Here is a 13,981-nt window from a genome sequence, read left to right on the forward strand (position 1 = left end):
TGCGGTGCGTGGATTTCATAATAAAATTAATATAAGGAATAGGGACTAAATTAATGTTTATAAACACATGCAATATTTATTTGATAATTTTAAATACCACGAATAATCAAGAAATATTTTTTAGTTTTTAATACACGGTTTATCTTGCAGAGATGCGGATGATAGGCATAATATTTTAATTATACGTTCGACCATTTTTACGAGAGAAGGAATTTTATTCAAATGAATGAAGAGGTGTGGCTTCCGAAGTTAGCAAAATGGTCGATTTTAGTGTTCTAGTAGTTGCACAATCGTCCGCCAGAGATGCGAAAACAAAAACATAACCTAAAATCTTTTATTACTGATTATTAGCAATATTACGATTTAGCGATAATAAAGTCAAATTTTGTGTCTTCAACGAGTTTTGTGATCATTTCCCGCCGTCCAAATCGACGGGAAAAGAATATTTAAATATAGACATTGCCGTTCGCGTTCTTATTCATCATTCGTCAGCCATAGTGAAAAATGGGAAATGGTTTTGTCTGAATTTTACTCTGGCGGAGGGATTCGCAGGGCTAAAACGAATATATTTATCGCGAATCTCGGATGTGCAGCTGATTAATATGTTTAAGTTATGAATACAATAAAAGGTGAATATTATCTCGCCATTAGTTTGTTTCCCGTGCATTGTAGCCCTTTATCGATTTGCATAATGTCTCCTCTATTGTCTAAAAAATATAGGTTAAATCTATAATAGGAGATAAAAACTATGGCAAAAATACTTAAAATCCCTTGTGTCGCGAGTTGTGGAGTGTAAAGAAAGTTTAGTGTCTATTTTAGTTTTAAATATTACGCTGGCTCGCACGAGAGCCGTGCAAAAGTCCTTGCACTTTCAATTTGAATACGCTATCGAATGATCTGTCATAAAATAAAGGTATTGTTTTCGTTTCGCCTTTGTTTTAAAATGTTAATTTAAATTGACGCGAACGTGTTCACCGGAATATTTTGAAATGTAGAGAAAACTCCGCTCGAGCGATTTTCATTTATTTCCCAATGCTTATGTTATATGGCTACTTCGCAAATGTCAGATGACATTTTTTTGTCCTTATAGTTTGTCATTTCCGCCAGATAGTCTCGGGCACTAGAGTTAGAACATATGTATCGAGTTTATCTATCTTTCGATTACTTTGCGAGTGTTTAATACGCGTAAATATATTTATTCGAGTGAATCTAAACCGTTTGACGTTTGTTCAAGTCGCGCAGACACCGTACCACGAATATGACGGTATTCCAAATCTCTTATATAAATGTTAAAAAGTGAAAATAAACGGTATTTTGTGTGAATTATAATGTTATTACAGGTACAATGTTGTTATTTTAACGTCCGGTTGTAATTAATTAGCATTTTTCATATCCGAACTTGTCCTTCTGCTCTCCATGTTTGAAGCCAATGAATTATTTATGTGGAAGCGATTTACAGTAGCAAATTTATGTAGGAATGCTGTGAAATGCGTCCAACCACTCTTGTATTGTGATTTTCATGCCTAGATTCTTTATTTAACATTATTTTTGGTGGTTTTCTTTCAATATTTTGGTTCCTCCACACAATCTAACCAAAAAAAAAAAATTGTTAACATACCTAAATGTAAATATTTTTCTGTCCCAAAATGAGTTTGTTGTAACTCCTGGGAGAACAATTTTTTTTTTGTATGATTTAATAAATAAAAAAGAGATGTAATTTTCTCAACAATGGATAAACAACCTTGTAATGTTGTCGGCGGCCCCGTTTAATGGCTAAGATGTTTGCCTCACGCACAGGAATTCTAAGTTCGATTTCCAATAGGATCACCTTAATTAAATGTGATTTTCAAGGCTGTGGTGTAATTTTCCACTATGATTAGACTTCTTAGCTAATTTCGAAATAAAACCTCTCTAAATCATTAATCGGTCTCGTGGTGTAATGGTCAGCGCATTTGCCTACCATGCAAGTCTCGGGTTCGATTCCCGGCATGGTTGATATGAAATATGATTTAAAATTGTGTTTTTACACTAGAATATTTCATAGTCCCTAGACTGGTACTTGAAGCGTAAGACTGATCACCTTACCTTCATGTAACAAAAATTGATCATGTTACGCTGCGATTGGTGTACTTACCAATGCAGTGCCCTATGCACCATTAGGTGCGGAAATCATTGGCTAAACATGACCCATTCTGCCTATAATTGTGAGTCCATATTTGATTAATTTTAACACCTGTATACTGAAAGCATTCAAAGCCTGATTCTACAGGTATCATTTAGATTTTTGTAAAGTATAATATAATATCCGCCCCATAGTCTAATGGTCAGCGCATTTGCATACCATGCAGGAGGTCCCGGGTTCAATTCCTGACACGGTTGACATGAAATATTGATTTAAATAGGTGTTTTTATTCTAGAATATTTTTTCATAGTCCCTGGACTGGCTCCTAAAGCCTTAAAGGACGTTTACACGTAGACAATACAGAAAATAATTGTATATATTTTGACTTTTCTATGTCTACCGGTTTCGAGCGTACCCTTCTCTTCGTCAGGACACTAATTGATAAATTTTTCAGATACCGAAGTGACCGAATCTCTCGCAAGCCCACAGCAATGCAGCCTCACGTGAACTAAATATGTTGCGGCTTCCTCTCCTTCTCACTCTCATTCACACTCTCACTCTCTCTTCTCTCGACTCCCGAGGGCGCCCGCTCTCTCCCTGAAGCTCGCCCCGCCCCCGCCCCCTCCCCCGCCGATCCCCGGGCCACCCTATGATGTGAAGTCGGCCTGGCGTAGAGGGACTACTGTCGGTTTAGTTGGCCAGAGAGAGAATATAGATAAATGTCTGAAGAGGAAGATTCTGCTCCTGATAAGGGCTCCTTAGCCCTAATAGGAACCATGCCGGGTGAGATGATAATCAATAATTTTTGTTTTTCGTTGATATTTCTTAATGAAAATTCATAGTTAGTGATTTTCATAAAGATGACAGCACAATTCCTCAGTTAAGTTATATTGTTTTATTTTCTTTGACGAATGAGCGCTTTCGCCCAAGTATGTTTCGGATTTGTTTATATTTAAATTGAGTATCATTCCATCTTCCTTTAAATCCAGCGGTCCTTGTTTTGAATCCAACTGTATATATATATAGTTGGAAAATTTATATAGCACTGTTTTTGTGAAAATCACCTCAAGGGCGCTGTACAATTAATAAATATCTCAGTACGTCTTGCAGCTACAGAGCGCATGGACGGTTGGGATTCTAGTTCCTCGTTTTTAATTAAGATCAATCAGATAGGAGCTAGATTACAGGACGTCTTGCAGCTACAGAGCGCATAGACAGTTAGAAATTTAGCCCCCATTTACACATTTTAAAAATTGACAAATAAATTTAGTGTATTAATGAAACTTAAAAAAAAAATATGAATAATAAAAATGAGTAAGATTACAACACGTCTTTCAGCTACTAAGCGTATAGACAATTGGAATTCTATACCCCATTTACAAAATTTAGGTATTTTAAAGTTGATATATGAAAGCTAGATAACCAATCATCGTGCAGCTACAAAGCGCATGGGGGAGTAGAATTCTAGCAAAATTAATATGATATCAATAAATTTACAAAAAATAGAGCATAGTAGTAAATTTGTCAAGTGTTCATGCCAAAAGTAAGCAATGAAAAACTAAATAAATCAAACACTGTTTCAACTCCATGGTTAACAAAGGGAGATAGATGTCCGAAAAGAAGCTTTTGTAGACAGTAGATAGATACCATCGCCATGTGGCCCACTGGCTGCTTGATAATTTCTGGAAACGCACGTGTGTAGTTACTGGGGGATTATGCCTATTTTTCCAACGACTTGGTGTCCATTTTGGTCCTTCAATTGTATACACGACACCTCGCCGTGTGTATAGTTGAACTGTAGAATAGGGGTGGCTCTGCAGCTGCTTTTACCACTATCTCGGATGAGATAGACTTCTCTGGCTGGGTCGGCGTTGATATCTTCCAAGGGCAGGCAGCGAAGTCGAAGGCAGAGAGGGCGTAATTCCAATAAAACACGCTTAGTCTTCATTTATACAAAATTTATTTACAAAAAAATATACAGGTTTTATCTATTTATTTTCTCTGTGCCGTGGTCGGACAGGGTACGAGACAGCAGGTATAAGCCGCAAGAGAAAGCGAGAGGGAATCGAGCTGTCCTGGATTAACTCGTAGCGCGCTCTCATATTGGCGTAACGTTTTTACATTTTATTTCTTCTCTCTAGATATAGTTGACATATGAATTAAGCATATAGGCATCTTACCCGTGTTTCAATTGTCGCATACATAATAAGGGGAAAGCTCCTACATACTTATTAAAAGGGTGACACAAGTTTTAGTGGGATTTTGTGAGGCCTAGTACTTCACAATCCCATACATATTTGTGACTAGAGTCTTGATATTCTAACGTCTGCCCCCACAAGTGACATAATTAACCGTTCATTCGATTACAAAATCAAGACTCATAGCCGATATAAACGAGAAAAACCAACATATGAATTATTACAATAACACTCGTATATTTTTCTATGTTCGAGCGCCGCTAGCGCAGCCTAGCAATCAATTCGCGAAGCTCTCAACGCTCAGTCGAGCCCTTTTCCCCGTGAGCTAACATCTCCGGAGCTCTCGCGTCTATGAGCCTGAACAAGGGTTGCCAGGCTCGATATTACTTTTAATGTTGGGCGCGTGTCGCCGCGTTGTAGGCCGCATTCCGCCTCCTTTCTCTATACAAGCGGCGATGTCTGATACACTCGGATATCGACATCCTTCATGTTACTGAAAGTTCATATTGAAAAACTTCCGTTCACTCTAGTTACTGGCTATTTTTATTTGACCAATTTTTCACATTCAAATTGCATTGTTAATTTTTTTCATGATATGCATGTACACTTTGTATGTATTTTTTGTAATTTACAAAAATGTATTAAATAAATAAAAATGTGAAATCTGATGAATCTGTATTTCCTCGACTCTCCCATCTGTCAACGCGGCACTTTTTTGTTTGATTTTGTCCATAAATTATATTAATTTTATTCTAGGCATAAATGGTTCACGACGCCTCAAGCAGTTGGAGGGACTGTTTCTAGGTGGCCCTATTCAGGTTTGTTACAATATTTTTCTAACTAATGTTAGTAAATATTATTATATGACCACTTGCCGACTTTTTACGTCTACCGGTTTCGTCAGGACACTCATTACACCAACATGTAAATACTAAAATACACTTTCACCTTTACCATCAATGTTGTATAATATACAGGGTGTTCTTTAAACCCTGTCACATCCGAAACCACGAGGATCAGTTTGGGCAAGAAGACATATTAGCATATTTTTAAAAATATTTAGAACAAAGAAAAATTCAAAAAGTAAAATATTGAAAAAAAACAAATGGTTGCTTACTTCTGCAGAGGAGAAGTAAGAGGAGCCCGGCGCAGCGTCAGATTCCCCCATTCCCCCCCTTGTTTCGCCCCTGCAGAAGTAAGCAACCATTTGCTTTTTTTTATATTTAAAAAAAAAAAAATATTCATTCCAAAAAAATATTTTAATGTGCCAATATGTCTTCTTGCTCATACTGATCATCGTGGTTTCGGATGTGACAGGGTTTAAAGAACACCCTGTAATAGTATTTATGAAAAAATAAATAAATTGCATGAGTTAAAGGGTATGCAAATGCCCCGTGTCTGAACATGCACTAAAAAATTAGGTTAATATTATTATTATAGTTGGATAATTTATATAGCGCCATTTTTGTGAAAATCACCTCAAGGGTGCTGTACAAAAAATAAATAAACTGGCACATCTTGCAGCTGCAGAGCGCATGGACGATTGGGATTCAAGTTCTTCCTTTCCAATCATGATATATTTCAATTATAACAGATAGGAGCTAGATTACAGCTCGTCTTGCAGCTACAGAGTGCATGGGCGGTAAGTAATCTAGCCCGCATTTACAACAACATTACCTTTCCGCACCTAATGGTGCATAGGGCACTGCATTTGTACACCAATCGCAGCGTATCTAGATATTTTTTTGTTACGTGAAGGTAAGATGATCAGTCTTACGCTTCAGGTACCATTCCAGGGACTATGAAATATTCTGGTGTGAAAACACCCTTTTAAATAAATATTTCATATCAATCATGTCGGGAATCGAACCCGAGACCTCTCGCATGGTAGGCAAACGCTCTGACCATTACACTACGAGGCCGATAAAGCCCATTTACATTGTTTAAATTTTTACAATGAAGTTTAGTGTTTGAATGATATTAAATATTTATGAGTACATGAAAATAACATTTTTATATGTATAAACTTATATGTATTTATTTAATATGTAATATATTTTCTTTACTAACTTTGTGGAAATCTGTTATTAGTTCTGAGTTTATACTCTATATCTGTTTGTTTACTATTAATATGTATGTAGAACTGTTGATTTCCTAAATAAAATAAATAAAAATAAATAAATAAAATAATAAAAAAAAAACATTTTCAAAAATAGTAGTCAGATTATAACAAGTCTTGCAGCTACTGAGCGCATGGACTGTTGAAATTTTAGACCCCATTTACAAAATTGATGTATTTTATGGTTGATAACATTTGCATAGGCGTAAGTATAGCCTGTGAGCTCGCCAATACATGACAGATGACATTAACATAACCATAGAAAAACATAGCAGTTGAGCTCTCAGAAGTAAAGCAACGTGAATGCAGCAATGCTTGAACTACATGTCATTAATATTCTAATAATAAATAATATTATTTGGCCATACGGAACTTTAAAGCACACCTTGGTTTAATTACTAATAGTATTTTATCGGTTAGGTAGGTGTATTTAAAAAAAATGTTGCGTACCTGAAAAAAGCACAAATAATTATGTTTTTGTAAATGATGTCAGTAGCGAGAGTGGCTTTGTGACGTTTTGACATTTTTTATAAGAAATTCATGGCGTAGCCGAAATACTGTTATAAAAACGAGGATGTTTTTGTTGATTGACGTTAGCAGGCGCTACCCAGGGGCGACTTTGTGACGTGAGAAATTATTTAAAAAAAGAGATTCATGGCGTAGCCGAAATATTGTAATTAAAACGAGGATGTTTTTGTTGATTGACGTTAGCAGGCGCTACCCAGGGGCGACTTTGTGACGTGAGAAATTATTTAAAAAAAGAGATTTATGGCGTAGCCGAAATATTGTAATTAAAACGAGGATGTTTTTGTTGATTGACGTTAGCAGGCGCTACCCAGGGGCGACTTCATGACGTGATGAAATTATTAATTTAAATATTTTTTTTCATTTTACATAGCGTAGCCGAGATAAGAAATTGCGTGGTATTTCGAAATTTAACCGTGTAGGTAGCCACCTAGTTACAATATTATTTTTGTATTTGTATAACTCCTGTTTTATAATGTTTATGTATTTATCGCTATAAGAATTAAACTAAAGATAGTTTTTACTTTTAATCGCTATCCGTTTTTTAAATTATGTTTGTAACACTCAGTAATATTTATTTTTCAAGTATTCAATGTTATTTTTGCATTTTAATTATTATTGTTAATATTAAGCGTATTTTTATTTATTCGAATTTACTAGACTGTTTTTATTACAAAAAATAAAAATGCTAATTCTCTATGTATTTTTCTGTTATAAACAATCTATTAAAATAATACACATCAAATTTCCATTGTCTGTTGATTTTATTTGCAATCTTCTTTTTTTTCGACGGTTAAAACTCTAGAAAATTCAAAGACAATAAAATTTTTACTGTCATATATTGGCGAGCTCACACGCTATACATAGCCCTTTGCATATTGAAGCAAGATTACCAATCGTCTTGCAGCTACAAAGCGCATGGACGAGTGGAATATTAGGTCGTTTGTTGGAGAATGGGTTACGGTGAGGTGTAGGGAAGGGGAGGGTCTAAGAGTAGTGAGTGTCCAATTAAGTTTTTGAAAATTCAATGCTGATAAAAAGTTTTTTTTTTTACTATCTCCGTTGTTTCAATAATACACTTAGGTACCTTTTAACATTCATTTATTAAATTGTGGATTAGATTAGCATTGCTATTTCCTGCCAAAGAAATGAAGTATTTTCAGTTTACCCTTTGTCTCTCTACAGGGCCGCGGACACAGCTTCAGCGTGGAGACCCTCATCGATGTCCTTCTGGTGCTGTACGATGAGTGCTGCAACTCCAGCCTTCGGAGGGAGAAAACTGTCACCGACTTCATAGACTTTGGTGAGGTCCAACATTTAATTTGATTTAATACAATTGGGATTTTTTATTTTTTTTTTGTTTTTTTTACAATATACGTAAGAGGTAAAACAGAGTATTAAAAAAATAAAGGATAATTACATAGCAATGAAATACATATTGACTGTAAAAATAGTAAACAAAAAATCCTACAAAGGCATGGCCTGTTAGTATAATAAATAGACAGTTATAATATTTTTGTGTAACATAAGAAAGAGAAAAGAAAATATTCTGTAAAAGATTAGAAGGTACTTTTTTATCTTATAGTAATTTAAAAAGGAAATTAAAAAAATATAAAGATTACATTACAATATTTGAGTTTGTCCGAATGTATCCAGTCTTTTGTCTGCGAACATTTGGACAAACTCAAATATTGTAATGAAACCAACTGGTCCAAGAAGAAGTTTAAAAATTGAAAAATTGTTTTCAGGCATTGCCTAGTATGGGAAATAATTCAGTCAGATGAATCTCTTCACAACAATAAAGGTTTCAGCTATTTAACTTCACTAAAATCAACAAATGGAAGAATTGAGGAATTGTGGATGTTCAAACATGGGCAAAATGGTGAATGTTGCACAGTGTGTAAAGTGGCCACTTAAACCAGCCAATGACAGGTCATAAGCCCTGTAAATGCCTAGACTTCCATATTCCCTTATTTAAGGTATTCTCCATCCCTGTTGTAATTTGTTAATAAATATTACAAATTTAAAAAGACAACTTTCAATTATTTACCATGGAACTTTATCAAAAAGTACCTATCGAGTAATGTGCCTTTTGTATTTGCAGTAAAACCAGTGGCCCAGTCCATCAAGTCTCTGCGCTTGTCCCGGGATGACTTCGAGGTCATCAAGGTCATCGGGAGGGGGGCGTTCGGAGAGGTGTGCGTCGTGCGAATGGCCGGCAGCGAGAAGGTCTACGCCATGAAGATACTCAACAAATGGGAAATGCTCAAGGTATATTATATTGTAACATACATGACCACATATACAATTATCCTCGCTTACGCAGCCTTCATCTTGGGTCCAGTGTTGAACAAGGGCCTCCCGCTTGGACCTCCGCGATTCCCTATCAGCCGTCACCCTTTGCCACCTAAATATAATAGCATTTAGCTGATTTGTATAGCGCCATTGCCTCAAGGGCGCTTTACAATAAACGAAAACGATACGATAAACGAAGATTTTTCATGAGATTTCAGATGAGATCTGAACTGACTGGGACTGTCGATGATTCACAATTGGTTCCAGGCAGAGGGGCCGGCAATAGCAAAAGCACGATCTCCGAACCTATAGTCCTTAAAATGTAGCTTGATTAAAATGACAGCTGATAAACTAATGTCAATAGTGATGGGAAATTAATGATCACAGATCATGTACCGATCAAATCGATTTTATTAGTTTTTTCATGCAAACATGAAACTCTGTTTCCGAAAATTGATATAAAAACGCAAAAACAATCATTATAGTGTCAACAATATTTTGAGTTTGTCCAAATTTTTGTAAACAAGGACTGGATTCAACTCCCCGGAGAGCTGTCAATATTAACATATTACAACAGAGATGAAGAACATTTTGGAGAAGGTTATACATAGGTTTAGGCTTAACTTCACAAACATTAACAGATGAAAGAATTGAAGGGATATAGTTGTTCAAATATAGGCAGAATGGTGAATGTTACACGGTGTGTAAAGTGGCCGCTTAAACCAGCCAATGACAGGCCATAAGCCCTGTAGATGCCTAGACTTCTATATTACCTTCTCCACAATGTTCTTCATCTCTGTTGTAATATGTTACTATTATAGTTATAATGTTAAAATAAGACATTTATACTTTTTTCATGAACAGCATCAAATGAATTATTTTTTTAATTTGCATTGATCAATTTGTCCCATCTCTAACATTTTTGCAAAATGATGTAACCTTGTAAGAACGTCGTTAATAATTAGGTTTATTTTGTTTTTTTTAGTTTAGAAGCTGATTTTATATATTTATATTGATATATATGTCGAGCATTGTATAAAAAAAAATCATCATACCAGATGAATGATTTTTCATGTGTCAATATAAATCGCTCCTCAGACGTCACTACAAAGTTATGTCCTCACTTTTGCTGACATCTGTCATTCTAATCGAGCTATATTTAAGGACTATAGTGGCGGTGCTGGATTTTGACAAGTTTTCCTCTGCCTGAATCAAATACTGATGACATGTATGTTACCTAATATAGAGGTCCGATACCTGCAACCCTCCTGACGTCGTCAGACCATCTGGCCTGGGGTATTCCTACGCCTTCTGCGTCCTGTTCTCGGCCCCCGGTCCATCACTTTTGTCGTCCATCTACAATCCGACATCCGAGACACATCACCCGCCCAACTCCACATCAGCTCTGCTATTCTTTTGCCAGCATACTTGACTTATTTTACATATTTAACCTGGGTAAAAAAGCTAGTTATTTAATTGCGTTCTCATTTCATTTGCGTTCTCCCGATTTACCCAAATATTTTCAATCAAGTTATGGTAGATTGGGGTGGAAACCTTGGACCTTTGGTCTGTGAGTCCGCAACACTAGCCACGAGACCACAACCTGAATCAATGTAAAATCTATAAAACAACTTTATGTAAAAGCTCTGTTACTATACGCACGTAAACATTATTCTCTACCTTCCGTTACAAATACAAGAGTTACTAGATACTCCACCCTGATGCGGCAAAAAAATAAATACAACCTTCGGTCAAAGAGGATTGGCCGGTTAAAGTGTACAATCTACTTCCATTATCCATAAGGACAATTAGTAAGTTCTCAAAATAAAAAATTGCCATTAAGAAATGGATAGTGGAGGTGGGTTGCACACGGATCGATGAGTGGATCAAGCCAAATAGGTAAAATGTGTGTAATGTTTATGAAATTTGTTCTATTGGTCTATACAAATTGGTTATGTTTTCTATGATTATTTTAGTTTATATTGTTTATTATGTTAATGATAATTAGGTTAATTGGATTAATTACGTTTTTTTTTATTGTTATTATTATGTCAACTTTGTTAAATAGCTAATTTAAGGCATGTTTTACTTTTTGTAAAATGTTTCCCTCGGCACAGGACACCCAGAGGGAATATTATTCTGTATAAAAAAAAAGAATACAAACAATGTTAAAGTATAAATAAATTAGAATAGGAATTGGTTATTTATGATTCTTCCTCTCGATAGTAATGGAAGATTTAATTTTTAAAAATTTGTTCCAGCGAGCCGAGACCGCGTGCTTCCAGGAAGAACGAGATGTTCTGGTGTTTGGAGACAGAAGGTGGATCACCAACTTGCATTACGCTTTCCAGGATGACAGTAACTTGGTAAGTCGGAAACATTAATTTATTTTAAATAATTTAACTCTGAACTCTGTCTGAAGAAACTCTGTTTCCAAAAATTGATATAAAAAGGCAAACACAAGCCTATTATTATAGTGCGTTTCAGACAATTATTCATGAAAAACAACAAATGAACTATTTTTTATTCGATCGAATTACATTGATCACTTTGTCCTGTCTCGTCTTATTTTAGTTTTAAAGCTGATTTTATATAATTGTTTTATTTTATTTTATTTTATTTTATTTTATTTTATTTTCTTTTCTTTTCTTTTCTTTTCTTTTATTTTATTTTGTTTTATTTTATTTTATTTTATTTGGGAAACCAATAGTTCTACATACATATATATAGTAAACAAACAGATATTGTGTATAAACTCAGAACTAATAACAGATTTCCACAAAGCATACATAGTTAGCAAAGAAAATATATTACATATTAAATAAATACATCTAAGTTTATACACATAAAAATGTTATTTTCATGTACTCGTAAATATTTTTCAATAATCATCCAATGCATGCTGTAAATGCCTAGACTTCCATATTCCCTTCTTTAAGGTATTCTCCATCCCTGTTGTAATTTGTTAATCAAAGAATATTTTTATTTTTTTAAAGAACAGTAAGTTATTGTAAATTGGGCGGGACAAGGATGCTTATTTTGATTTATATGTCAAGCATTGCATTAAAAAAATAAATTCACATGCCAGATACAAATGATTTTTCGTGTCAATATAAATCACTCCTTAGACATTACTACAAAGTTATGTCGTCACTTTTGCTGACAACTGTCATTCTAATCAAGCTATATTTTAAGGACTATAATTATTAAGCATCAGAAATAAAGGACCTCCCAGGTCAAATTAAAGTCAATATTCATAGTCACAAGAGGTATAATATTACATAAATGACGCTTTATACGTTATCCATAATAATAATAATATTTGTTTCTAGTATCTCGTGATGGACTACTATTGCGGAGGAGATTTGCTGACTCTTCTGTCCAAGTTTGAGGACCGACTTCCCGAGGATATGGCACGGTTCTATATAGCCGAGATGATCCTAGCCATTCATAGCATACACCAACTCAGATATGTGCATAGGTAATTTTCCCTCAACCATCTCTGTCACAATTTTCCTCAGATAGCTCCGGACTATATCATTCATTATGAAACTCCTTCACATATTTTTATCGGTATTCGTAGTATGTGATATTTCCCTATTGATGAGTGTATTTTTTTAGGGATATAAAGCCCGACAACGTACTGCTAGATGCCAACGGCCATATCAGGCTCGCTGACTTCGGCTCCTGTCTCCGACTGGGAGATGACGGCTCTGTCCAATCCAATGTGGCTGTGGGAACTCCCGACTACATATCGCCAGAGATATTAAGGGTAAGTTTGGCACATCTTAGATCGAGAAACATGTGAGATGTGTTAAAACAAACACAGGATTCTTCACCTTTTTTTCGTTTTGAGTAATATACAATACTAATACTATACGAAATCAACTTTTAGGAATTATATAATGAAGTGTTCTTTGGCCATACTTGTTTAAAAACCTCTGTACTGACAAGCCTTCGCGTTGTGCTAGCCTTGTATTATTTAGTTTACAGAAATAGTCGACAATGATATAATAACATAAAAAAGATGCGGTTTAAAGACAGACCAGCGAAGTTTCTAAATAAAAGTTATACATATTAAATTGTGGTACAACAAAAGGGTGTGTTTATGTGTATTTGTATGAGAGTAAGTGTAGAGGTGTGTTTGTGTGTATTTGTGTGGGATTAAGTGTTCATGTGTGTGTAAGTGTGAGCATCATTGAATAGCAAGTGGGATTGTATTGCAGCCAGAAAGAATGAATCTTAATTTATTTTTAAATAAATTAAGGGGCGTGTTAAATATATCAATTGATAAAAAAAGCATTATAGTTGAAGCAAGAACGATAGAGGAAAGAGTGTTGTGCATAGTTAGTCCTACAGACTGGCAGATGGAATAAATACTTATTTCTTGTCACTCGAAAGGTGACATTAAGATTAATTTTGGAGAGTAGGTTAAAAGAGTCTACTTTATTATTTAATAATTTATATAAATAGCATAATTCAGATATAGTGCGTCTATTTTCAAGGGTAAAAATCCATTTTGTTGAGCAGATTAGCTGTAAGTGCAAAGTGTTTTATTGTTTTTATAATCTAGGTACTAAGCAAAAAAAATAAATTATAAAAAAATATTTCAACACTGTAGCTGGGAGAGGCGCGTTGTCGGAGCATTGCAGGCGTTCCCATGGCTAAATGTATCCACTTTTGTGACAAGTATTACATATATATATTTGGATAATTTATATA

The 13,981-nt window shown here is 34.9% G+C and overlaps 1 protein-coding gene across 1 annotated transcript in view; it reads left to right on the forward strand.

The window, feature by feature from the left end:
- Nucleotides 1-205: 205 nt before the first annotated feature.
- gek (serine/threonine-protein kinase gek) overlaps nt 206-13,981 on the forward strand; it is a 110,625-nt gene continuing 96,849 nt past the window's right edge. Inside the window, exons 1-8 of the mRNA XM_088242850.1 lie at nt 206-629; nt 2,577-2,905; nt 5,077-5,138; nt 8,150-8,267; nt 9,069-9,235; nt 11,521-11,625; nt 12,592-12,740; nt 12,881-13,031. Of these exons, the coding sequence (XP_088098976.1) occupies nt 2,842-2,905; nt 5,077-5,138; nt 8,150-8,267; nt 9,069-9,235; nt 11,521-11,625; nt 12,592-12,740; nt 12,881-13,031 (816 nt within the window). The 5' untranslated portion in view covers nt 206-629; nt 2,577-2,841. The remainder of the gene's footprint in view (nt 630-2,576; nt 2,906-5,076; nt 5,139-8,149; nt 8,268-9,068; nt 9,236-11,520; nt 11,626-12,591; nt 12,741-12,880; nt 13,032-13,981) is intronic.

This window comes from Micrasema longulum, unplaced genomic scaffold (assembly GCF_059751315.1).
Source record: "Micrasema longulum isolate JH-2025_06_02 unplaced genomic scaffold, ASM5975131v1 h1tg000172l, whole genome shotgun sequence".
Lineage (NCBI taxonomy): Eukaryota > Metazoa > Arthropoda > Insecta > Trichoptera > Brachycentridae > Micrasema > Micrasema longulum.